This window comes from Trachinotus anak, unplaced genomic scaffold, assembly GCF_046630095.1.
Source record: "Trachinotus anak isolate AG129_WGS33_773 ecotype Australia unplaced genomic scaffold, CSIRO_AGI_Tana_v1 ptg000005l, whole genome shotgun sequence".
Lineage (NCBI taxonomy): Eukaryota > Metazoa > Chordata > Actinopteri > Carangiformes > Carangidae > Trachinotus > Trachinotus anak.
This window is the reverse complement of record NW_027273856.1, coordinates 13,312,846-13,339,519: the sequence shown is the minus strand read 5'-3', so window position 1 is coordinate 13,339,519 and position 26,674 is coordinate 13,312,846. Positions and strand designations below refer to the sequence as shown.

General features: G+C 44.9%; 3 protein-coding genes across 5 annotated transcripts in view; 1 reads left to right on the top strand and 2 right to left on the bottom strand.

Annotated features, from left to right (window-relative positions):
* The window catches only part of rev3l (REV3 like, DNA directed polymerase zeta catalytic subunit), a 69,652-nt gene extending 62,753 nt beyond the window's left edge, over window positions 1–6,899 (top strand). For all 3 annotated transcript variants that reach the window (XM_071478431.1, XM_071478430.1, XM_071478432.1), the window contains exons 26-32: window positions 47–156; window positions 1,349–1,463; window positions 1,614–1,751; window positions 2,091–2,281; window positions 4,433–4,679; window positions 5,270–5,485; window positions 5,746–6,899. In XM_071478431.1, the coding sequence (XP_071334532.1) occupies window positions 47–156; window positions 1,349–1,463; window positions 1,614–1,751; window positions 2,091–2,281; window positions 4,433–4,679; window positions 5,270–5,485; window positions 5,746–5,886 (1,158 nt within the window). In that variant the 3' untranslated portion in view covers window positions 5,887–6,899. The remainder of the gene's footprint in view (window positions 1–46; window positions 157–1,348; window positions 1,464–1,613; window positions 1,752–2,090; window positions 2,282–4,432; window positions 4,680–5,269; window positions 5,486–5,745) is intronic.
* mfsd4b (major facilitator superfamily domain containing 4B) lies at window positions 6,825–12,704 on the bottom strand. The gene is made up of 4 exons (XM_071478433.1): window positions 11,705–12,704; window positions 10,200–10,368; window positions 9,692–9,808; window positions 6,825–8,880 (listed from the first exon to the last, which is right to left on the bottom strand). Exons 1-4 carry the CDS (start codon window positions 11,978–11,980, stop codon window positions 7,568–7,570), a joined length of 1,875 nt encoding a protein of 624 aa, XP_071334534.1. The 5' UTR covers window positions 11,981–12,704; the 3' UTR covers window positions 6,825–7,567.
* Window positions 12,705–13,833: 1,129 nt separating this feature from the next.
* The window catches only part of slc16a10 (solute carrier family 16 member 10), a 32,458-nt gene continuing 19,617 nt past the window's right edge, over window positions 13,834–26,674 (bottom strand). Inside the window, exons 3-6 of the mRNA XM_071478434.1 lie at window positions 25,869–26,301; window positions 18,734–18,877; window positions 17,971–18,199; window positions 13,834–16,911 (exon numbers count right to left, since the gene is read on the bottom strand). Of these exons, the coding sequence (XP_071334535.1) occupies window positions 16,688–16,911; window positions 17,971–18,199; window positions 18,734–18,877; window positions 25,869–26,301 (1,030 nt within the window). The 3' untranslated portion in view covers window positions 13,834–16,687. The remainder of the gene's footprint in view (window positions 16,912–17,970; window positions 18,200–18,733; window positions 18,878–25,868; window positions 26,302–26,674) is intronic.

The window sequence follows — 26,674 nt, the reverse complement described above, 5'->3', positions numbered from 1 at the left end:
TGTTGTCTTGCGCTGCAGTATTTGTTGATCTCGTCATTGTCCCCAGGTCGGAGACAGCATCGTTCACAAAGCCAGAGAGACCCTGGAGCGAGCCATCAAGCTGGTCAACGACACAAAGAAATGGGGAGCGCGGGTTGTGTACGGCGACACGGACAGGTGAGCAGCATTAGACCTGTCTGTCCTCAGTCACTGCAGCACACACTCACAGTGACTGACACACTAATCATCCAGCTGTGCTCACACAGCTCTGTCGATGTGTCACTATTTCCACTGGCTGCATCTGAGCTGCGTTCTCATGGAGCTCCACCATCTTGGGTTTTCCTGTCATTAGCTTTTTTAATAGTTTTGACGACTCACTCGAAGGCGCTAATTAATACTGAGCATCAAAAAGGCTTCAACTACTGTATTCAGAGAGTTTTTATTCCTGTAGTGTTTCAATTCTAAAAACCGTGATGTTTTTAATGGCAGGAAACTGTTTGTTTCTTTTGCACTTTGTTAATTAAACTAAATTAATTAAGCAGGGAAATCTGGAGCCAAATTTACACGGTGTCCCAGAGGGAGTGAGAGTGACACATGTGGTTCTACTGTCAGATTTCACTCTTCCTCATTTCTCCATTAATGTCTACACAGGATGCGTTCAGGCACAACGTTCAGAGTAGGCCACCTGCATTTTAGTTACACATAAAATTTATGGAAACAACTCGAACCCCAGAAAGGCACAAGGGTCTGCTCGTGCAGTCTCCAGCCTGTGTCGACAGTTTTACAGATACAACAGAAGCCTATCTGTCCTGTCACGTGTGTGTGTGTGTGTGTGTGTGTGTGTGTGTGTGTGTGTGTGTGTGTGTGTGTGTGTGTGTGAGAGAGAGAGTGAGAGAGAGAGAGAGAGAGAGAGAGAGAACAGGAAAACACAGCTGAAACCTCCCGCTGTTCTGAAGGTGCAGAGTAACTGATAACTTTGTGAATGACTGATGTTGTGGAGAGCTCCAGATGTGTCCAGAGGTCAGACACTGTGGGAGAAGAGATGTTTGTCAAACACATCATGAACTGGTTGGGTTTGAGAGGAGAAAAAAGGGGGGAAGAGAGGAGGACAAGAGAGAGAGACCAGAAATAGTTGTTTGTACTGTAGGTGATGGTGTGCAAATAATGATAATAAATATCAGTAATAATAATAATAATAATAATAATGAGTGTTGTCGTGGCAGATCTGGATCCTGCTGCTGCAGAAACAGAGAGACAGCCATGTTTCAGCCATGTGTCTGTCCTCACTCGTCTCTGCAGTAACTGGCTGAAGTCATGTGATGTGTCGATGGTCAATGGATGATCAGCTGCTTCCTGTGTTGTTCTGCAGCATGTTTGTTTTGCTGAAGGGAGCTACCAAAGAGCAGGCCTTCAAGATCGGCAGTGAGATCGCTGAGGCAGTGACTGCAACCAACCCCAAGCCTGTCAAGCTCAAGTTTGAGAAGGTAACGCTTCACCACAGGACCCCACACACACACACAGATAAATTTCCTCTAAATGTGTTCACGTGTGCATATAAAGAAAACTGGCAAAGACTGACACAATTCCCAATCAAAGTGCACAGACTGTATTCTGTGTGTGTGTGTGTGTGTCAGGTGTACCTGCCCTGCGTGCTGCAGACAAAGAAGCGTTACGTGGGATACATGTATGAAAGCCTTGACCAAAAAGAACCCGTGTTTGACGCCAAAGGGATCGAGACAGTGCGCCGCGATGGCTGCCCTGCTGTTTCCAAGGTAACGAGCAAACCAGCTTTCTCTTCTCCCTCGCCTGTATCTCCGTGCTCTACATCAATCACAGCCACACCAGCTTCCTGCTCTCATACACTCAGACGTGTCAGTCAGGGGAAAGGTCCCTGGCTGCTCAGGGAGGTGCTGGTTGTGTGTGTAGTCAGAAGATTCCCAGTGTGGATCCTGTGTTCAGGCGGACTCATAATACTGTTTTAATATCAAGGGACTGAACAGTGAGTCAGGCCTGTGTTTGTGCTTTTCTTATATTTCACATGAATCCTGCTCGAACTTCATCTCCCTGTCCTCAATCGTTATTCCCTGGCTCCTTCATTCACATCCTCCCAGATTCTGGAACGTTCCATTAAGCTGCTGTTTGAGACGCGGGACATCAGCCAGGTGAAGCAGTTTGTGCAGCGTCAGTGTGTGAAGGTTCTGGATGGTCGGGCCAGCATGCAAGACCTGACCTTTGCCAAGGAGTACAGAGGCAGCGGCTCGTACCGGCCCGGAGCCTGCGTCCCCGCACTGGAGCTCACCAGGTGGCCTGTGTGTGTGTGTGTGTGTGTGTGTGTTGCCACATGCAAAGAAACTGCACAAAAAACACAAAACATTAGAGAGAGTCCTTAGTTTCAATATGTAGAGAGCAGGAGAGTGAGACAGAGCATGCTGTCAACTACAGTTACTGTACTCAGTGTGAATCCAATTACTCCTTCCCCACAGTGCTCATTGTCTGGCTGCACTAGCTTGCATGTACAGTACCTGAGTCTGTTGCTAGGCAACCCAGCACCAAATGGGGGAGGAAAAAATCAGATTTCAGAGGCCGGGGCACGAAGGAAATATTCAGCTGTAGTAGTTTATCTTCTGTGTTTATCAGCACAGCAACACAAAGAAAAGAGCATGTTGATTCCTGATGTCGGTGCATTTATTCTGAAATATGAATGATCTGGTAGACAGGTAGAAACAGGTCGACAGGTAGAAACAGGTAGAAACAGGTCGACAGGTAGAAACAGGTCGACAGGTAGAAACAGGTAGAAACAGGTCGACAGGTAGAAACAGGTAGAAACAGGTCGACAGGTAGAAACAGGTCGACAGGTAGAAACAGGTAGAAACAGGTCGACAGGTAGAAACAGGTAGAAACAGGTAAACAGGTCGACAGGTAGAAACAGGTGTAGACAGGTAGAAACAGGTAGAAACAGGTCGACAGGTGGAAACAGGTGTAGACAGGTAGAAACAGGTAGAAACAGGTCGACAGGTAGAAACAGGTAGAAACAGGTCGACAGGTAGAAACAGGTCGAAACAGGTAAACAGGTCGACAGGTAGAAACAGGTAGAAACAGGTCGACAGGTAGAAACAGGTCGAAACAGGTAAACAGGTCGACAGGTAGAAACAGGTAGAAACAGGTCGACAGGTAGAAACAGGTCGACAGGTAGAAACAGGTCGACAGGTAGAAACAGGTAGAAACAGGTCGACAGGTAGAAACAGGTAGAAACAGGTAAACAGGTCGACAGGTAGAAACAGGTGTAGACAGGTAGAAACAGGTAGAAACAGGTCGACAGGTAGAAACAGGTAGAAACAGGTCGACAGGTAGAAACAGGTCGACAGGTAGAAACAGGTAGAAACAGGTCGACAGGTAGAAACAGGTAGAAACAGGTCGACAGGTAGAAACAGGTCGACAGGTAGAAACAGGTAGAAACAGGTCGACAGGTAGAAACAGGTAGAAACAGGTAAACAGGTCGACAGGTAGAAACAGGTGTAGACAGGTAGAAACAGGTAGAAACAGGTCGACAGGTGGAAACAGGTGTAGACAGGTAGAAACAGGTAGAAACAGGTCGACAGGTAGAAACAGGTAGAAACAGGTCGACAGGTAGAAACAGGTGTAGACAGGTAGAAACAGGTAGAAACAGGTCGACAGGTAGAAACAGGTGTAGACAGGTAGAAACAGGTAGAAACAGGTCGACAGGTAGAAACAGGTAGAAACAGGACGACAGGTAGAAACAGGTCGAAACAGGTAAACAGGTCGACAGGTAGAAACAGGTAGAAACAGGTCGACAGGTAGAAACAGGTCGACAGGTAGAAACAGGTAAACAGGTCGACAGGTAGAAACAGGTAGAAACAGGTCGACAGGTAGAAACAGGTAGAAACAGGTCGACAGGTAGAAACAGGTAGAAACAGGTAAACAGGTCGACAGGTAGAAACAGGTGTAGACAGGTAGAAACAGGTAGAAACAGGTCGACAGGTAGAAACAGGTAGAAACAGGTCGACAGGTAGAAACAGGTGTAGACAGGTAGAAACAGGTAGAAACAGGTCGACAGGTAGAAACAGGTAGAAACAGGTAAACAGGTCGACAGGTAGAAACAGGTAGAAACAGGTCGACAGGTAGAAACAGGTCGACAGGTAGAAACAGGTCGAAACAGGTAAACAGGTCGACAGGTAGAAACAGGTAGAAACAGGTCGACAGGTAGAAACAGGTAGAAACAGGTCGACAGGTAGAAACAGGTCGACAGGTAGAAACAGGTAGAAACAGGTAAACAGGTCGACAGGTAGAAACAGGTGTAGACAGGTAGTAACAGGTAGAAACAGGTCGACAGGTGGAAACAGGCAGACAGATAGAAACAGGTAGAAATTGGTAGAAACAGGTTTGTCAAGTGTTTTATGAGTTTGGATCAGTTTTGTGTTTCCATCCATCTCAGGCGTATGATGGCATACGACCGCCGCCTGGAGCCACGCGTGGGCGAGCGTGTGCCCTACGTGGTCGTATACGGGATGCCCGGCGTCCCCCTCATCCAGCTGGTGCGGCGGCCCATGGAGGTTCTGCAGGACCCTGGCCTTCGACTCAACGCCACCTACTACGTCACCAAGCAGATCCTGCCGCCGCTGGCCCGCATGTTCCAGCTGATCGGAGTGGACGTGTTCAGCTGGTACCAGGAGCTCCCCAGGGTGAGAGGACGCAGCCTCACAAACATGCAGGTGGTTCAGGAAATGAGCAGCCGTTATGATGGATGCAGACCAGTGCTTTAATTATGATCCCCTTCAGAATAAAAGAAGCAAAGGACACAGATAAATCTGAACCCGTTTGAGTTGAATTCATTGTTATGTCTGACTGATAAATGACGGATCATCTTGCTGTTGAAGTGAGAGACAAAATGTTGCCCCTGGATTCTTCAGTGCAGGCTTTAGTGCCGAGAGAACAAAGGATGAGGAGAAAATCTCCTCCTTCCTGCTGAGGATCGAATGAGACTCATCAAACTGCAGCGCTCTGTCTTTGTGTCAGTGAAGTCAGCTGCTGCTCTGACAGGGCACACATGCCCCCTGCTGGTAGAGCTGAGGCAGAACGTGATGCTATCAGTGTTTATTCATGTTATGTATTTGGCCTTTCAGAAGACATTTCAACAGTGAGACTTGCATCACTCTCTCCTCAAGCTCAGAAGAAGAAAACATTCAGTATGAGCAAAGCATCAGTTGTGTGATGATGAGGTTTTTGTCTGTGGTGGTTAAAGTTCATCCACCCGTCTCCCGTCTCGCTCCAGATCCAGAAAGCGTCTTGTTCCTCGGTGGCGGTGGGAGAAGAGGTGGGGAGGAAGGGAACCATCTCTCAGTACTTCACCACGCTTCACTGCCCCGTGTGTGACGAGCTGACCCAGCTGGGCGTGTGCTCGCGGTGCCGCGCTGAACCGCAGCGTGTAGCTGTTACACTCTACCAGGACATGAGGCAGTGGGAGAGTCAGCAAGACCAGCTGCTGAAGGTGAGGGGCCGGCGAGGGAGGGACTGGGCAGAGTGTTTGGTTTGTAGCTGAAGACCCTCTGAAGACCTGGTTTATTATTGCTTTATTATAATTTGCCAGACGTAGTTTTTGCAGCTATAAGCTGGTTGGTGGGGGCTGTGTCACTGTCTGTTCCTTCTTGTCAAACGCTTCCTCAGTTCTTGTGACAATAAATGTTTTTGAGTGTTTGATGATGCTGACCTTTGACCTGGTCTCTGTGGGCTGCTCATGTGTCTCTGCAGATCTGCAGGAACTGCAGCGGCTGTGCAGAGCGCCAGGTGCCCTGTGTGTCCCTGGACTGTCCTGTCCTTTACAAGCTGGCCCGGGTCAACAGACAGCTCTCCAGGGCCCCCTACCTCCGACAGCTGCTGGAGCAGTTCTGATTGGCTCCTGCACACTGGCTCTCCATGCTGATTTGGTGCTAATTGTTGCCCCCCACCCCCTTCACCCCATCTCAGTGTTTGATTGTCTGTTCAGTTGTAATGTTTGAAATGGTGCTTTGATTGAACCCTGTTGGGTTTTCATTCTGTCTTGTAACTGTTATTTGTTATACAAGTGTTTGTGTGTGCAGACCGTCTGGTTTGAGCCTCCTGTGGGGAGGCCCCCCACCTCCCTCCCCCCTCCCCGGGGCTTGTATTCGTCTCCATGCTTGTTAGCTGCCGTCTCCATTAGCTGCTATGGGCTGAGTGAAGCGGGTGTCTGTGGTGACACAGCTGCAGACTCCCTGTCATGGAACTACGTGCAGTCCAATCAGGAGGACGTGTTGTATCCGATCCGCGCTGTAGCAGTTTGAAGTCATTGGTTTTTAATGAGCTCCTCAAGACAACATACACTCAAACCAAGAATCAGCTTCTCTTCATTTTTATATGACGATTGCTGTCTTGTAAATACTTCCTGTATAGCTCCTCTATAACATCACTGTGCATTAGCATCAGAAAACTAAAGCTCCGGCCATGAATGCAATCAAATCTGTTTCTATGCATTCTGTTAAAGGATGCCACTTTTCATTTGATTAACCTTGATTGTATTGATGTACATTTTGGCAGATTTGACACTTCATACTCTGCAGAGTGGGAACTGGAAACCATTTCAGTTTTTTTTTAATCTGGGACTGTTGCAATACTGTATTTTGATAATTTATGTCATGAAGAGTCTATTATTTCATTGTGCATATGGTTTTATGTATCTTTCCAATTTTCTGTGCAAAAAAAACAAATTCTGTCATGAAGCTATGTCAAGATCTGATCTTCAAGTCCCCGTACAGCCGTACACAGGATCTGTGTATTTGTATAAATGTAAAAAATTATGATAATGAAGGAAGTGTTTTTTTGTTTGTTTTTAATGGACATTGCTGTGGGTGGAGGTTTGAGATTGATATAATAAAAAGTTAAATGCCTTTTTCGAGTGCTTTAGTTTTTAAAAAACTTCAAAAATCACAGTAACAACATGTGAGCCACACGACACATTACATCACAGAACCAGAACAGTCAAACTCTGATCTTTATGAAAAATGCAACAAAAAGTACTTCATTCAAATCTTACACAACTATCATCATCATCATCACATTCACTGCAACAGTACAAAATGAAATCACATTTTTAAAACATCTGTTTTTGGCAGCAGGATGACATGATGATGATGACGAGAGTTGCTTTTACCCATTCACTCTGCTGATGCGTCCTTCAGCAAGGCACTGAATCCCTACCAGCACTAGAGCTTCTGTCCTACAGCCTACCCTGACCTTTGACCTCACTGTCGAGGGGGGCAGGCCAGCACAGAATCCTTCACATTAAAACGATCTATAGTAAATTAAAATCTTGGTTGCCCAGCAGGGGTCTGACAGTTTTAGAAGATGCTGATGAATCTTGTGCAAACTTTGAAGTGGACATGTTTTTACGAGCTGCACAATTCAGACAGTAGCCAGTGTTGTTTTTAGTGCACTGTAAATGATCAGAAGTGCACAGAAATATTTTCAGGTTGTGAGCAGACACGTTGTAGCATGGCTCTTCCAGTGTTCAGTGAGACATCAACAGCACTTAGGAGTCACAGGAGGAGGAGGAGCTTCAGTCCCTCTTCTCTCTGTCGAGCATCAGCGGCAGTTTGCGTCGAGGAGAGTCTCCAACCAGAGAGATGGCGACTGAGAAAGCGGCTCCACCTACAGGCTCCGTCAGCTGGAGGTGAGAGGCAGCAGCGCCCCCTGTGAAAGCACTGTTATCAGGGAGGGAGGGGGCCTTACTGGGTGAATTAACGAGACTCACGGTGTCATCCATCTCAATAACCTCAAAGTCTGCATCGTTCCACTGATCAGCCTCGTTGTCCTCCTCCTCCTCCTCCTCTTCGTCATTGGCTCCTGAGTCTAGCAGCGCCTGACGGAACTCGCTGTCATCAGCTTCAGGTCGGCCCCTGGTGTGGGGTTTCCTGCTCTGGCTGCTGGGGGTGGAGGCCAGCTTGTACATGACTGGGAAGAGGATGGAGGTGCAGGTGGCGGTGAGGAGCGACAGGTACATCAGTAGGGGGTGATCCGGGAACTTCCCCAGCAGAAAGCCGACAAGAGCGGGCAGCACCATCTCACCCAGTGCTGCACCCACCACGAAGATTGCTGCTGTGTGGCTTGTCACCGTGGTGTACTGCTCCACCCAGGAGATGCCGCTGGGGAAGGTGGTGGCCATGGATGCTCCATAGAGACCAGTGCAAACCCATAAGGCCATCTTCTCCCTGCTGAAGAGGCAGAGGAGAAGGGAGGAGACAGTGGAGCCCACCAGGCTGAGCAGGATCAGGGTGCCCGGGTACGCACAGGCTGCAAAGAAGATGGCCAACCCCCGACAGGCAGCAAACGTGGCCCAGAACAAAGAGTTCAGCCCGGCCGCCTGGGACTGAGGCATGTGGGCGTAGTCCTTGGCGAAGGTGAAGATGAAGGAGCCGTACGCCACCTCAGCACCTACGTAGGCGAAGAAGAAGAAGAAGAGCAGGATGACCAGAGCCATGTGATGTTTGGCCACCAGGGGCTTTCCTGACGATGTGCGAGCTTTGTCACGTGACATGCTGCTGCGAGTGTAGAGGAGGAAGAAGAGGAAGGAGATGAGACAGACAAAAGAGCCAATCACGACGTAGGCCCACATGGATTTGAGGGTGCTGCTCCTGCTGTGGATGTAGCGGCCGATCATGTGAGCCTCAGGGGCTTTGGTGATTTGCTCTGTGGGGGCAGGAGTCGAGGAGCTGCTCGGCGTGGTTCCTGTGCTGCTGTTCCCATCAGGCCCAAACAGCAGCTTGGCTATGATTGGAGATACAAAGGCCCCAGCTGCAAAGCTGAAATGCAGAGCCTGCATGTGAGGGCCCGCCTGCTCCCCCCATGTGTTCAATATGAGCACGTTCCCACCTGACAGAGAGAGGAGACACGATTATCACTTCAGTTCCTCAGTGTGAGCTGCTCTGTGCTGGCGTCACGCTCCTCATCCTATTTCTAAAGGTGGACACCCTCTGCAAATCATGGACCAAGGTGCTACAGAGACATTTTATTCACAAAAGTATAAACAGACAGAGGTCAGAGGTCACATTTTTAATTATGTGCCTACATTAATTAATTATCGATACTCACATGTTGAACAAGGTGGGAGGCAGGGCTACGCTACACAGCATGCAGTGCCTCTCTCAGCCGCAGACACCAGAGTGTTAACCACAGGTGATCGGTAGCAAGAAGCATTAATGCTGATCTATCAATCACATATTTTTTATGAAAATCAGCCGATATCAGCTGATCAGTCGAGGCATCCCTAATAAGACATTCAGACCCCTTCAGGTCTGAGGCTGAAGACCACTGAGGTCATTAATGAGTCATTAATGGTATTTACATCTGTGCTTTTGCAGGCGTGACATGTTGGGACTGTGATCATACTAATAATGTGAGGAAACGAGGTCAGTAACAGTATCAGGGGCTAACCTGCTGCTAACCACAGGTGGTTCCCACTGCGACACCACTTTTAGATAAGTCAAAGTGTCAGCACTTTGGCTGAAGTCATTGTCATTGTTTGTCATTGTTTTGCTGCATTTTCAAATCAGAGGGGCAGCACCGCTGGGTGATGTGAACTGATGAGGATGTAAACAGGCTAATACTCAACCACCAGCTATACATTTTCTAACCGGGGAAAGAAATCTAGTGCTATTTGCTCATGTGTTAAGTGTTGCCTTACCTGTATCCAGAACACCCATAGACATCCCAATGCTTGACATGAGCCCAGTGAGGAACAGAGCCTGCTTACAGAAGGGGATCGCACACATCCCAAATGCTGTGACCAGCATAGAAAAACCTGCACAGAGAGAGACGATCAGACAGAAAGTGTTTATTTCAGGTCCTGCAGGTCAGAAGAACTGAGATGTAAGTCGAGTGGACGTGGATGCTGCAGACACAGTGTGGTTACCCACAGTATTAACACACACACTGCCATGTTGGACGACAACAAAGGATAAATTCCTCATCCTTCCACAGCCTGAAAATCAGATTCAACTTTCAAACAGAGCAGGTAAAGATTTAAACTGAGGCTGCTGTGCAGAAGAGGTGGTCGCTCCACAGGCGGCTGTGAACTGCAGGTTGCCTTCTGGACTGGGTTTGGGTGTGCAGCTGGGACAGTCAGCAGCCCTCACACCAGTACAACACCTATAAAAAATACAGACAATAAATACAGTTGAATGAAGGGTTACCCAGCAGGAGGTGTGGGTTCATGCAGTCAAAGAGGATGCCTCCTAAGAGGGACCCTCCGATGTATCCTGCAGAGCGGCCGACGAAGATGTAGGAGATGTTGCTGATGTTCTTCTTCACGTTCACAGCCAGGTCCTCAAACGTGGGGCCAAGAACTGAGATGCTCATCCCCTAGACCAACAAGAATATGGTTATAATGGTTATGAGTTACAACAAGAGGGTAAAGTCTAAGTCAGAAACGCTGACTGGCTCTTATCCACTTAAAAAAATATCCACCCTTTGAAACATCATTTAACTGTGAGGTCTGGTGCATTCAAGAAGTTATTTGTCTGTGCAGCACTGATTTTTCCCTCCTTCCTCTTACAGAATTTATATACCACCCTGTTTCAAGTGACAGGTGTAAGGCCATGAGTGAGAGCAGTGACTAGAGTAACAAGCTGAAACAACATGTCACTGCCCATTAAAAAGTAAACTGAGGCTACTATTCACAGAGAAACTGGGATCTCTGTGCTTCTGTCAGGAAGCTGTATAATCACTGAAGGTCGGTGCATAAATCTACAAGGAGGCTCTGAGACACTTACACCACCTGACTTTTAAACTGCTAAAAATGAGTTAGTTAATTATACATTATTGGAAATGTATAGCAAGTCAAGAGACATCATGTTGTAAATATGTCTATTTTTGCCTTCGAATGCACAGAAAAATATTTTAAAAAGGTGCTGTAGGTGTTTCAAGGGGGATTTTTTCTTTAACCATTGTGCTGCAGTGAGCCTTGTGAAAACACTGATAATGAGGGACACCTGTCTTATGTCCATCTGCTGAAGCAGTCTGTGTGTAAAGGACAGGAAGGAAGCAGACACGCAGGTGGATGCTGCTGGACTTGATAAATCTGATGTGGTTAAAGTAGTTTTAAATATGTAAATCCTGTCTGTCCAGGACCCTGGAGCATTTACCTGAGCTGCCTGCACATTACAACCGGTCTGTTGTCCATCTCATTCATAAAGGATTCACTGAGCAGCTCATATATCCATCTCTCTCTCTCTATACATATACATATATATATATATATATATATATATATATATATATATATAGACACACACACACACACACACAGGAGTGGACAAAGGTAGTCCTGCTGCTCATAATACAGTGTGGGGCCTGACAGAATAACGCCACAGTTGTTATCTATCGAGGAAGAGGTTTTTTAATCTTTTTCTGTGCACATAAGAAGAGAATATCTCACGATAACTCTTTATTTTATGCTTTGTTTTCCTCATGTATCAGATTCTAACACAATTCCTTCATTTCTTGGGTAGAAGAGGGTGTTTGTTATGCTAACCTATAACCAGAATGATCTCGGCTAACCTTACCTAAATATCCGCACATTGCCAAATTGCACACGGTAGGTGAACACATTATATTTGCTGAGGAGAAGGCCTGAGGAAACACAGCCGACATGAATGGGATCTATTTTCTGTAAAACCGACCACCGTCCCTCATTTACCAAGCCCAGGAAGGATGCACAGAGAGCGAGGGTGACGACCCAGCGGCCGCAGGCTCCGTGTCCGCTCCTTCCTCCGCCGACCACCTCCACACGGTCGTCGGTGCTCGCCGTCCTCTTGACCGCCTTCAGCGCACTCTTCAGCCCGCGCCCGGTGTCCTTCCTCTTGTCAAACAGGGTGTCCTCCTCCTGGTCGTCGTTGTCGTCGTCGTCCTCCATGCTGGCAAATCGAACATGCTTCTTTTTCACCGCTGCGTCTCGCTGGGCGGACGACGACATACCTGTCACTGAGTTCGGCTGCTGGTGCTGTGAGACGCCGTTAAAGGACGAGTCAACAACGACCGCCGAGTACTTTGGGTTGAACTGACCTCTCCCCGTTTAGCGCTTCCTGTTTAGAGGTTTCGCGGGCTAAGACGTTAAACTGAGGCCAGTCATCTGAAAAACAGCTGGATGGTTCAGAGGGCGACAGCCACCGGCACTGCAGCCGCGGAACCCCCCATATGTCAACAGCGAACGTATGGCTGCTGGAGATTCGCAAAGATCGTCTATTGAGAATAAGGTCTCACTCTGCGCGTTAAACACGAATGATGCGGAAGAGGCCAATTCATGTTTTCAAATGAATCTGTTCCAAATAAACTGCTGCACTTTGTTTGTTGCGCTGTTTGTTTGTTTTTTCCACCTTCCAGCGCAGATACTGGAGGGTACATCTGCAGTGTCCCGCTTTTTCGAGCATTTCGGCCAGTAGCCGTAGTAAGTCTAAAATTATTCCTACTCAGAATATTCATGCTCAGGTGAACCTGTCTCCCGACCTAAGGCAATGACCACTCAGTCACTACATATGACTGACTATGTATTCTGGCTCTGGTTGTGGCCCAGAACCAGAACATAGAACCAGTAACAAATAATCACCCTGATAACAGAACGGTCTCTGCAACACAAGCTCATGCTTAGCATCCTGAACTTGAAGCAGAGTAAGACGTCTTGCTTCTAATTCCTCTCTGATCCAGTTGATATGTCCAGGCCTACAGGAAGTAGTTTCCACAAGGTTCAGCATTTACAGAAAATGGCGGCCTCTAGTGTGTCAGTTTTCTTACAGGTCCATCCATGGCCCCAGCAGGGGCCAGGTCCCCAGGTGAGAGTGTGTGTGTGTGTGTGTGTGTGTGTGTGTGTGTGTGTGTGTGTGTGTGTGTGTGCGTGGCATACATGAAGAGTAAGCTTCATAAACTCTACAAATAGTTTTACAAATGTATTATTTGAGTTCTTTTATTTTTTACTTTTTGGTTAAAAAAAACAAATTTTGTGTCACCATCCAGATATGAGGCCATGATGCTGAACAAGTGATTGATTGATCGCCTTTAGTTGCTAATGACTGATTATTTTTTGACCAGAGAAGTAAAAATACTCCATTAAAATTATAAGTCCTGCATTTATAATTTCACTTCAGTGCTCATTATGGAGAATGACCCTATGTGCGATAACACAGTATTAGTGCGTATGCACACTGAAGTAATTATATGAGTTATGTACTGAAATACAGAATACTTCATTTATACGATCACCAGTCTTCTACCCACTTTCCTCTAAAATGATTCTTCATAGTGATACAGTAGCATTAAATGGAAATACCTCAAAATCATATTTATCTACAGTACATGTGTGAATGTGTGCAGTTTACACAATGTAAATTAACTACGACTTTTTTTTTCTCAAAGACTCTCAGACTGCAAGTGCTTGTACTTTGTGTCGCATCAGGTTTGATTTATGCTGCTGGAGTGGATTTTTTTACAAATAATCTGATCACTACTAACATGAGCATTAGGTGAAATGGTCTCTATAAACTCCTCTGTGCATTGTCACTGTGCAGCAACAGTTATCTGTTTGTAATTTATGGTGACCTCTTTGAACCTGGCTTTGGATGATAGTGACATTCTGAGCTGCTTGTTATCAACAAAGTAAACAGAGCTCTGTGTGTTTGTCAGTTTGTCAGTGGGAATAAATCTGAAAGCTTCCCACTCTCCACACACTGTTCCTGACACAGGAGCAATGATCATATGTGCTCGTCTGGCTGAAGCTCAGTAATGGTTGACTGTAGCAGCCACACACACGGACAGATTCATTAGGAGAAACTCGCCTAAAATTTAAGCAGCTTTTTTTTTTTTACTGTCTTGACAATGTTGAAATTTGATTACATTTACATACATTGAAAATTCTAAAAGTTCACCACACATCCTGAAGCAGTGAGCAAATATACTGTTGGAAAACTAATATTTAAGTAGAAAACATTCTAGTTAACTCATGAGAGATATGAAAAATCGACCACATGCAACATAAAGCAAACAATACATATCAAAACTGAGCATGAAGGAAACACAACAGACTAAAATGATGCAAAATAGGATGGAAAGAGCAAAGTTGGAATCTTTGCTGTGAAGTTTTAAGGAAGGAAAACTTTATCCGTACTTGCAGCAAAAACAAAATTCAGATATTCTGAAGAACTCTACAAGATGGACTGAATGTGACAGAGCAGCAAACAAACAATGAAATGCTATAAACACTGGGGCACATGAGCTCATCCAGAAATCCTGCACACACGAGTCCTGTCTGTCACATCAAACCTCCTCATTCAGACAGAAACCGTTTGTGTGTGTTGGCTGTTGTTTTAAGGCTGTTTGTGATTCAAAATCATAACAAAATAAAATAACTCATGCACTGTTTGGCTTTTTTTTTTCAAAATGTTTCTTTGGATAGCACAGATCATTTCAAGAAGCAGATCTGAAATAACAGCTACATTAAATTAGCAAGTAAAAGCGATGAAGCAAATAAAAATAAAGATAAACAAAAAGAAAAACAATCAAAATTCAGAGGTACAATCTGAGCGATTTCTGACAGGAAATGACTCAAGGCTCTCACTGGTGAATCACACTACAATGGCAATCAGTCTACAGATAAACTGTCATTAAAGCATGTCATTAAAAAAGATCAAAAAGCAATGATGTGATTTCATCATAAAAATATATATTTAGAGGAGAAAGATGTAAACGCTGCTGAAGTTTCTTACACTTGTTGCATACAGTAAAGTATTTTATTAAAGAGCAAAGCTTCAGGCAGCTTCGGGTTTCTACTTTCTGAGGTAGAGAGTGTCACAGTCACCAGGCCACAGCTGTCCTGTGGTGTTCTGTTTTCCAACAGACTGATGAGGGACAGATTCAGATGGTTCACTGACACTACCTGGAAGCTTTGGGGAGATGTATGACAACGAGGAGAGAGGAGTAAAACACTCTCAGCCATTTTCATTCCAATACATTTTGGTCTTCAGTTAATGAAATTAAGGCTTTAGGCAAATGCCCGTCAATAAAAGCATCACATTCTCCACAAAAACTACAAAATAAATACAATATGGAAACATCAAACAGTCATTTCTGTAGGAGGTTGATGAACTGGGCACAGATTAACGTTTAACTTGACTTCACTTGACTCATGGTCATGTAGTCAATGATTAGTCAAACTCAAGTCCTCGGGTCCAGAGTGAAGACTCTCTGAAGTGAAAAGATACTGTAGCTAAATGTGTAAAAGCCCTTTTATAAAGTGGTGAGCAACTGAACACACACCAGAATTTCATGTTTTTTTCTTTTGGTCCTTTTAAGAGGTCATCCTCCATCAGACGGTCTGATGTGAACACAGTGACCTCGACCACAGGAGCAGAGTCGTCACATTTTAAATTTATGTTGCACAGGATAAAAGTATTGGACCGAATAACAGAGAAACAGTGAACACATTTAAAAACAAGTCTGACCACTGTGTGCTTTCAAACAAATACTGCGTAAAGTCACTACTGCAATCAATTCATCTAGACTTGAACACAAATACAATGTTAATATGTTCCTTATCAATCAAATATTCAGGCTCATCACTGATAGTGGGTGTATTTGATCTGGCTACGTGACAGGATGAAGACTCTACAGGTTCACAGCCCCTGGACCTGGACAAATACTGTTGTTTACACGTCCTCTTTTTTTTTTTTCTTTTTTTGTAATAAAAGAGATGGAACGTGTTAGTCCAATTTTGCTTGCGAGGCCAGCAGTTTTCTCCTGTCTCCAGTCTGAAGGTGTTCAACAGGTCAGATGTTCCCTGACAGTTCTGCTCGTCTTCAGACGATGTGTCAGACGTCAAATCACTGTGATTAAAGCTGCTTCCCTTTGAAGAGTCCAAGCACCTTTACAGCTCAGACAATCCTTCACTTCACACCTAACAACTAACACTGACAATGACCTCCTAGCTTCAGACTCCTTTAGAGCACTTCTCTGCAGTGACAGTCACTGTCTCCTTGAAATACTATGGACTCAGTGCCCTGGTATGTACAGTTTGGCAGCACGCTGTAAGGAATCCTGTCTGCACACTGGAGACAATAATAAAGAAGGTAGGTTTCCACAGAGATCATTAGCAGACCAGTTTGAACTGACGCAAAACACAGATGCTGATTGAGGCTAAATCAGGTGACGTTCCTATGAGTTATGTCATATTTCTACATCTAACAGTGTGTGGTAGTGTTGAAAACTGAGAGTTAAGAGTACTGGAAGTCCACCTTTCCCTTAAGACTGTGAATCTATAGCTTCCACACTGCATTCAACATAAGCACAGCCTGCCTTCTTTCCCTTGTGACAAATATGAAATCTGCCAGTGTCTTTAAAGCTTCAAGTTTCCTGCTCTGAAATTACTTTAGTCTAATTTAAACAATCAAATGCATAGTTCTTCAGGATCACACTCGTGAAACTGTCTGATATGTTTCATCGCTTTGGCATTTTCTGACATTCTACTACTGAAGGCAGTCATTATAATCAGGGCTACACACACACACAGTCACACACAGACACACTGTTTCTTAGTGCTGCTGGTCTCAGTCTGACCCCGTGTGTCTCTCCTGCAGTCTGTTCGGGGGGGTGTGGGGGGTGTGGGGGGGTGTGGGGGGGGTGGGGGGTGGGGGGGGACTTAGAGGACGGACTCTCCAGTTTTTTGCTGTGGGTCTTCCTGAGCCTTTTCGTGCTCAATCATCTTCTGAGTGACGTCTTGCTCCTTGTTGACCTCCTTCTCCATCCTCTTGCGCCTGGCCTCCACCCAGGGTATCAGACACAGCACGGCTCCTCCAATGATCGGGGGGATGCCCGCCAGGTAGAAGGCCACATCGTAGTTCCCCAGCCTGTCCCTCAGGAAGCCTGCAACCAGAGACAGGCAGTTCTCATGTTATCATGACTCCAACAGGGGTCACACAAAGCCCAATAAAGGTCAAAGTACTTAAACCCTCTTTTTAGTGGAGCAGAAACAGTGGCTGTATGAGACATTAACGTAGACACAGTTCATCACCTAGAGTATTGGACTGCAAACCACAGATCCTTCTGCTGAGACTGAACATGTGGGCTGGATGGGAGCTCACAGGCTCACACACTCTCTCTGCACATGAAGCTCACATGAGCTGATGAACATCATACTGACCTCTATCATACCTATGAACATACTCATTCCAGCTTTAGTCATTTCATACAGTGTTGTCCAATGTTCATGCATTTTCAATGCAATAACACAAAAGACACTAAAACAGAATTGTGGCTCAACACAATTGCGAGTGTTTCTAATTTATACGCTGCAACATCAGAAACTACAAGGCACCAAAATTAACACTAGGTGGTGCTAAAGACCTGCAAATATCTGGGTGAAAAAGATGACTGTTCCTCTGTAGACAGTGACTGAGAGCCTCCCTCCAAGGCTGCAGGAATGTCTTAGTCTGAGGGCCCAAAGGGCAGAGGTCACAAGACCACTGAAGGTGTTACATCAGTTCCCATTTCAAAAATACCAAAATCTAAATCATTTTATCTGTGAGACCTCCCAAAAGAAACAGCAGGGAATTATAGACAAACAGTAACTTAGCCTTAAATTATTCAATAGGTTTGAGATAATAATGGAAAGACTAACTTTACTACAAAGACAGATTTGTGATTTATTCATCAATAGATGGATGAACTGATATATTTATTTGAAGAACAATAAAAGTTGGTTTCCCTTCTCCAGCTTACTGCTTCCCTTTATACTTGGTGTCCATGGCTGCTATTCACAGCAACATAAACATCTGCAGGTTCTGCAGCTGGTTCCAAAATGTTCCAGGTTCACTAAACCACCGTGGATTTAACCTGAACATGGTCAATATTCAGTCTGACTTCAGCCGTCATATTAACATATATTCGATAAGTTATTGTGAGAATTGACACAGTCTGTATTACCAGCGATGGGGGGGCCCACAGTCATGGGCACGGACATCAGGCCCAGCAAGAAGCCGATGGCTTGGGACACGTCATTGGGTCCGACCAGCTCAAAGGCAACAGGCGCCATGATGCAGATGAAGCAGCCGTCAAACAAGCCCATCAGCAGGCACACTGCAATCAGCCCCCCAAAGATGTTGCACAGAGGGATCATCATGGACATGATGCCAATGACAAAGAAGGAAGACACCTGGGAGGAGGTAAAAGGGTGGGGTCAAACCATCAAACCATCATTTGATGGTTTAATTACAGAAGCCCCTAAAGGCTAGTAAATAAAGTTTTTAGTAATTCTTTTGTAATACTAGCATTTCATCACCACAACAGTCTAACAATACTAAAGACACTAGGAATACATGCAGTGTGTTTAAACAGTGATGTAACATTAGGTCATGTCATTCTTTTTGCTAATAATAATTTTAATTGGCCGAGAGGCTTCAGGAAGTCAGGTGAGATAGTGTAAAGCGTTGCAGGTGATGAGCAGGGCCACATCAGGGTATGGTTTCCTCTCAAGTTCAAGTTAGTCTGAATTTAAGTTTTTTTTGTTTTAGTGTAACTAGAGCATCACATGATCCTCTAAATGCTGTGTCAGTGGAATTAAAGATGTTGACTACATTAATTGGAGACTATTGGCAAATTAAAAAATCCAGACTGGCTGCAGCATATAAACTGTGTACTATGGAGGACACAGCTGTATTGGTTTGTTGTGATGACACCAGGCCCTCACCTGCAGGTAGACTTTGTTGACTCCATTAACGTAGTCTGCCACCCTGCCGAAGATGAGACGGCCCACGCCCGACGTGATGCCGATGCACATGAGCAGAACCTCTTTACTGGCGTCCTTTCCAAACCGCTCCTCAACGTGCTTCATCTGTGGAAGCAGAAGAACACATGGCTCGAATCATGACACACACACTAATTAAAACATTCACAACAGAGCAGAGGAGAGGTAGAACTTTAAAATCCTTCAGAGGGTCCACAGTACTGGAAACCAGGACTTTCCAGTTTTCTGTTGGTATGAGGAACTTTTAAAACAAGCCTATGCTGTGACCTGGTCTGCTGATACTGCCAAGATGTCAGTGACAACAATCTGACTCCTTCATAGACTTCACAGTGGTGAGTGTGATGGATGTCCTGAGTAATGAAGAAGCACTGCAGTGAATGTGGTCTCGTGGTTTAGGGGTAGTGGCTCTCCATAATCCAGTGGAGACAGTATGGTGGATTGTATCATGTCTTCTGTGAGAATTCATTTCATTTATTTCATTTAGCCATTTAGCAGACGCTTTTATCCAAAGCGACTTACAGAAAGGGGAACAATCAAGGTTAAGTACGATAAGAAGTGTTAGCGCAGCAATAAGTGCTAGTGACGATTCTTTAAGTGTAGATTTGTCATGTAGTGCTAAGAGAGAAGGTGCTCTCTGAAGAGCTGGGTCTTCAGGAGTCTTTTAAAGGTAGAGAGGGACGCCCCTGCTCTGGTAGGAAGTGGTAGTGCGTTCCACCAACGGGGGACAATGTGAGAGAAGAGTTTGGATTGCCTTGAATGAATGGGTGGCAGAGCCAGGCATCGTTCGTTAGAGGAGCGCAACGGTCGTGAGGTAGCATATGCCTGTACCAGGGCGTTCAAGTAGGTAGGTGCAGTACCAGAGACAACTTTGTAGGCAAGCATTAGAGATTTGAACTTAATGCGGGCTGCAACTTGAACTCTTACAGAACAGAACAGACTCTGGACTCTGCTGTCTAACCAAGTATTTACAATACTGGACTTTTTCCATTAGATTCCTGTTGAGTAGGTGTGAGAAGGTTTGAGACAGAGCCAACGGCAGAAAAGATGGTCTCGTCTGCATAAAAATGGACATTATGTGTGGAGTAAATGGCAGAGGGCCTAATGCTGACCCTTTGGGACACTTCTGTCGACCATCTGTATGGAAACTTTCTGCAGCAAACCGTGAAAACTCAAATCACACCAACATACTTTGACGCAGCAGGAAAAATAACCATCAAAACAAATGCGAAGCAGCTTAACAAAATGTTATGATAAACTGTGTCAAAAGTCTGGAAAGATCTACAGCGAGTGCAACACAACATTGCTTTTTGTCAAACAAGTCACTAACATCATCCACGGTGCTTGTAGCTGTGGCTGAAGGACATAATTGTCCCCCAGAAATGTGCATAACTGAATGTTGACCAGTGATTTTAGTGATTTCTTACACACACACAAGAGTTTAGATCTGAGCAGATGTTTGATTATTTAGTCGAAAGTAAGGAAAGAGACTGGATAAAAACTATGTGTTGATAACACCACACTCGTCTTGCATGGGATGGTCAGCATTCTGCAGACTTCTTGCGGAAATCTGGGTTGGAACCATGAGTAAAGTTTTGAAATATTTGGCAGTGCTGAGGCCAAGAAATTCCCAGTTTTCCAAACAGAGTGGTGTCTCCCTCGTGTTTGTTGTAGCTACCATGTCACAGCCTACCACTCATGAGCACCCTTATCAAACATGTCCATATTTCAACATTACTTACTTGTCTTCTGTGGATGCTAGTTTCCACCTCAGACTGTGAAGCCCAGATGTTCATTTTCCAGACTGCTTGCTGTATCTGTGTCCTTCCTATCCCAAAGCACCAATCTGTGAGGCCCAGAGTTCCAGAGCCGGAGAAAAAGAGGGGGCCTACTGTGTGGAGTCCTGCCAGAAACTTCTACCTCCAGGCAGGCTGCAGCAGTCCTGCTCAAAGGGCCTGTCTGTCTTCTCTGCACCCGCCTCATCAGCCTCAACCAAGTAACACATCCATCTGCAAAGACCTCTGGATGACTTCACGCCACAACACCATGCTCTGTGTTTATTAGGGTCCTGCTCAGAGGGGATTCTCCCATCAAGGAAGCAAATGGCACACAAGCATCAGCAGACTTACTGATGACCCCTGGGGCGGTGATTTTCAGAGAGGTCCCTGATGTGAGTGGAATTCTCCCGGCTGGAGTTCTGTTTGATTTACTACTGCCTCTTGGCTTATCATTCCCACTGTCAGGCCTAAATCTGTGACTGGTTGATAAACAGTGGTGTTCAGACACATCTCCAGTCACTGGAGATAGTTCATGTAAGAATGTTGAAGTTTTTCTTTATGTTTTCTTCACCAGAAAATCACAAAATTTGACATTTTCTATATTTTAGGCTCTGATCGCGTCCCATAATTATATTCTTTTAATAATTTGCCAGGTGTATTCTCCATAATAATTAACATTTTATGGTTAAGCACTCTGAGATCCATCCATCCATTAACTATACTGCTTATTCTTGAGACAAACATTCAGGCTCACATTCACACCTACAGGCAGTTCAGAGTCACCATCTCACCTGCATGTCTGTGGACTGTGGGAAGACAGAGTACCCACTGGACACACAGGCAGACATGAGGAGCACACAGAGAACATGGAGGAGAACATGCAGGCTCAACGCAGAGCCTTCTAGCTGTCATGTGACAGTGTGAACCACTGCATCACTGAGTTATTACTCACTACGTCTGAGTAGTGGTCAAGCAAAGGAAAACACACACACAGAGCAAAAGCCCCCCCCCGATAAGATCCATCTGGTCAGCTGTGTTGTCTCATTGTTGATTACTGGACAGGCATGAGGAGGAGATCTATAGAACCTGTGTCACAGTGAGCGGCTGGGTAAATGCGCTTACTCCAGGCAGACACATGAAGACATTCCCTGCTGGACTTGGACTCATTGACACGCTGCATCAGTTATGTCTGTTATGTATTCGAGGCTTCCTGCGAGGTTGCATGGTGGTGCTGTGTCCCGCGTTCAGTCGTCAGGAATAAAAAGAAAGAAAAGCAAAGTACAAGTTTGCTCCTCCTCTGTCTCTAATGAGATTAGATCCTCATATAGACTCAGCAGTGCTTGCACCACCCTGTTTATCATGGAGCTTTGACATTTAAACACAAGCTGATGAATCCTTACCAACTATCAGTCTGTCTCCAAACACTACTGGACCCTGTGGGGGACTGACACCAGTCCCCCACATTACAACACACCGACTAATCTGATAATACACAAGACACATTTTTCCACCAATCCCCTGAGCAAAAAAAAAAAAAAATTCAAAAAGTCTTTGCAAACATTTGGAAAAGGTAATTCTATTTAAATTGATAGATGAAGAACTGTTGCTTATCAGAGCTGCGTATAAGAGAGCCAACGCTCACAGCAGGATGTAGTTTGTTTGCTTTTTGAGGGCGTGGGTGTCTTTTGATCACAAGTTCATAGTCATGTGATGCACCTTGGAGCCTGACAGGTGGCCTTTTGGCACAGAGCATTATAGTCCTGCAAAATAAACACACACACTCACAGGCTCAAATACACACATGCGTCAATGCAGACGGAGCAGTTAAACCTCTAAGTACTTTTTAGCTCCGCCTGATTCCTAATGAATGAAGGATAATGTATTGATTTAATGTTAAAATGGAGAGGTGAGCAGCATAAATAATAAACAGTAGGAGAGGTGTTTAAGTAAAAAAAAAAAAAAACTCCAAATTCTTCCTCAAACAGCAATATGCTCACTGCAACACTGAGGCTAGAAGGAATATAGAGATTTAGTCTGACGGTCAGGGATGGACACTGACACCAGCTGTTCATTTAGACTGGCAGCAGGACGGTGTGTGTGGGACAATGGAGCACACACAACAGTGTGGCCCAATGATGTGTTTTTTATAGTTTTTGGACAACACACACACACACAGTACTTGTTGTAAGGACAAGTCATTGTTGGTTTTGATCTTTAAATGTCGACAACAAGACAAACACAGAATATCACCAGACTCATCCTTTAAACTACACCCTGAGCCTCCTCACAGCAGTCACACAGGTGTGGCTTTGTGGTCACTGTCCTTGTTTACTGCAACACGTAAATGCACCAGAGCACATTGTTAATGTTATTAATAACACCTGAGTTCTCCTGCTCTGATGAGTGAAAACGTCTGTGGTGAAAAAAAAATCGAAGTTGCTGGAATTGACGTGTTGCGTCAGTTAACCACAGAAATAATAAAAACTAAATTACTAAATGGCACATCACCAGCAACCTGCTTTATCTGTGTGTTTTAGGGTGAATTTTCTCTTTCAGACCCTTAACCCGCATTCTCTGAGCTCTCTCCTTCAGGCTGTTTAATGCTCATTAAACATCTAACACCCCTCCAGCCCTCACACCACAGGCCTGCAGGCGCTCATCTAAAAACAAAGAGACTCTCTGCATGATGCTACGCTGAGTCTGTCTGTGTGCTCCTCTTCAGTTTGTCTGTTAATTTTGCAAAGTAAGCAGAAGAGAGAGTTTATTCACATTCCTCTACCAGTCAAATTAGACTTTACTATTGTCTTTATGTGGAACAAGGCTCTGCCTTAAGAGCGCACGGGGGGTGAGGGTGGGGGGTGGGGAGGGGGGGTCTAGGGAAGGACAGCTGCTGGGGGTGTAAAGGCCAGAGGTGGTGCTGAGGCTGTAGTCTGACCCTGTGGTGTCCCAGTCTGAGGGAAAGAAGTGTTGAGAAAACAGGCTGATCTCCCTACAATAACAGTCACCATGTCCAAACAAACAGTCACCTCCTGAGCCAAGCCAACACATCCAGCCTCTCCTCTGCAACCCTCCAAAGACAATGTTTCCTCCAAAGTCCCAGTTTCCCTTTTTTTAAATACAGACTCATTCTGAAGCGCAACATCTGTTTACAGAACTGTGCCTGACTGAAACGAGAGCTGCAGACTGAGTCCTCCAGTCATATTTGGCTACATTCTGCGGGACCACACAGCTCGTATCTCACGTGTGAGAGAATTAGGGAGCTGCTGTACAGCTGGTGGGATGCAGTCACATTTACACTGAACATAAACGTCTTGTGGCTCCAGGGCCGTGCATGTATTTGTATGTATTTCTATGCACCTGATTGTAAACATTCAACGTGACAGTTCACACAAATGATTTGAAGTCACTTGCTGCAGGCAGCTGACAGGTTTGATTTATCTATCTCGAAGATTTCTGCTGGAATTTAGTTTGGAGCTCACAACAATGAAAAGTTACATGTTAGAACTAGAACTACCTCCTTGTGGTCGAAGTTGACCTTTGACCTTTTGAATAGAAAATGTCATCACTTCATGTTTTTTCCTGTTAGACATTTCAGTTAAACTGTTTCACAATTGGTGTATGAATTTGTGAGCTATGGCCAAAAACCTGTTTTGTGAGGTGACAATGACCTTGACCTTTGACCACCAAATTCTAATCAGTTCATCCTTGACTGTGTTCGAAATCACTGACTATTCCCTATATAGTCCACTATATAGTGAGTTTGCCATTCTGTAGTGCTGTCCAAATGTATAGTGACAATTATTATACCCTGCGAAGAGATGATAGTATCCCACAGTGCATCATGAAAAGTAGTGTACAACCAATGGTCACTAACCAAGCAATATATACCATCATGCATTGCGCTTGCAGTGAAAGACTGAAAAAAGCTGTGGATTAAATTATCCAAGTAGTGTCCGAAAGTGTTTTTCAGTTTTACTGATGAGCTCAGTGTATATACCTCTAACTAAAACTCCCTGGGTTGTGCGTAGGGAGGAGTGAATGAGTGAGTGATTTCTAACACACCCTTGAGTCCATATGAATGTTTGCACCAAGTTTGAAGAAATTCCCACGAGGTGTTATTGAGATATCGCATTCAGACTGGGACAGATAACGGACGAACGACCTCCAGCTGTCGTCAGTGTGGAGGCATAAAATGAAAATTCAACATCTGTCTCCAGAAACAGGGTTTTACACAATCATGCTGATGGTTAGTGATGATAACGTGCCAAGAAAAACAGCAACGCACCAACATGGACAGTGAATGCATGTTACATTCCTGCTGATAGCGTTGAGCTGTTGAACTGATCTGCATGCAGCTGGAGAACCTCATAAAACAGACTGACAGTTGGCAAACCTATGTAAACAATGTAGGATTAAAATGTTTTCTTTAAATCAGTTCATCTCTGTTTCATCTCAGAAAATACCTTAAACATCCTTGTTAGGCTGAAAGGATCCACACAGTGAGAAGCACTGAATGTAAATAGAATAAAACTGCTGTAAATATTCTAAACTGTTTAGATGAGGTTTGTTTATTGATACCAGTTACAGTCCGAAACACAAAGCGTAACAATGACGCTGTGTGCAGAGAATCCACATCTTATTCCGGCTTCAGTGTGAATTATGTGACTTGTGTCTCTGGGTTCAGGATCCTTTGTCTGTAAATTACTTTTCTTAAAATGGAACCGACACAACAAGATCATTTTAAAATAATTTAAAGAAGCAAGATTAACATCAGTGTGAAAAGCACAGTGGCTCTGAAAAATAGCACTAATTAGAGTCAGTTTCTGCAAAAAGTTGGCAATAATTATCTAAATAAAGGATGAAAAAACAGTATTTGTGAGGCGTTCCTTAGCTTAATATTGAAACTGTTTCTGTAAGTCAAAATAAGAACAAATGTCTCATCCTGTGTTTCTTTTCATAAGAGACTCGACAGTTCTTTAAGAACCTTCACCTTTCTTAGACCTTCCTAATGGGCAGAGACAATCTTCTACTAATGTAGACATTAACAGTCATAAACCATCTTGTGAACACTCCCCACCCTTGTGCCAATGAACATCCAAAACAAGGGATTAGGATACTGGGAATCCCACCATGGAATCCCTCTGTTGGCATGTATGTGCTGTTATTTGTCATCAGACTGACCTTTGGCCCAGAGAGTGGGGTGATGATATCCAATAACAACATACATGCACTATGTACGCACTATGTGCCAGTGAAACTGAATTTGAGAGAAGATGAGGGAAGGAAGTAGAAAACAAACTTACCAGATGAACGTAAGGCACGAAGTAGCCATAGAGTGCTGCAGGGATACCAAAGGCCCAAATGCGATATCCCAGAGACTTCCAGATGTTGACGTTGAAGATCTTGCTCATGGGTGGGCACCGTCGTCCGCCTGTCTGAGTGTTAGTGGATTTCACAGGCAGGATGGGCTTGTAGGTGAAGCCAGCCAGCATCAGCACAAACATAAGGATGCAGAGGATGCGCATGGTGTTCTGGAGGCCCACTTTTTCCAGCAGGCCTGACAGCACAAAGGGTAAGGTAATGGTGAAGATGCTGCTGCCGGCCGTCACGATGCCGTTCACCAGGCCCAGGCGCTTCTTGAAGTAGTGGCCCAGGATGACCAGGCTGGGCTGGTAGGCGAAAGAACAGCCGCAGGCGAACACGATGCCATAGGTGAAATACATGGGACCCAGGGACCTGTGAGGAGACAAAACAACAAGATACATCAATGTACAGCCTCTTGACTCACTGTTGAGATTAATGTTCTTCCAGGCTCCTCCACAGATTCTCATGGTATGGCATCGCAATGCGATGTCCATTTTTATGCTGACAACACCATTGTTTATGTAATTAGCTCCACTGCAAACCACTTCTGCAGGTTAGTCTTTTCACAGCACAGATGTACTTCAATCCATACTCCTATCTAGGCACTACAGTGATGTCTGGACACTATACATTTACTGTATATTATTTAGTACATGGTCTGGACAAGTGGTTGACTTTTGCCATGATTTTTGTCCAGTGATGCAGGACCAGGACTGTGCTCCAGTGTGAGGTAAATCAATCTGAG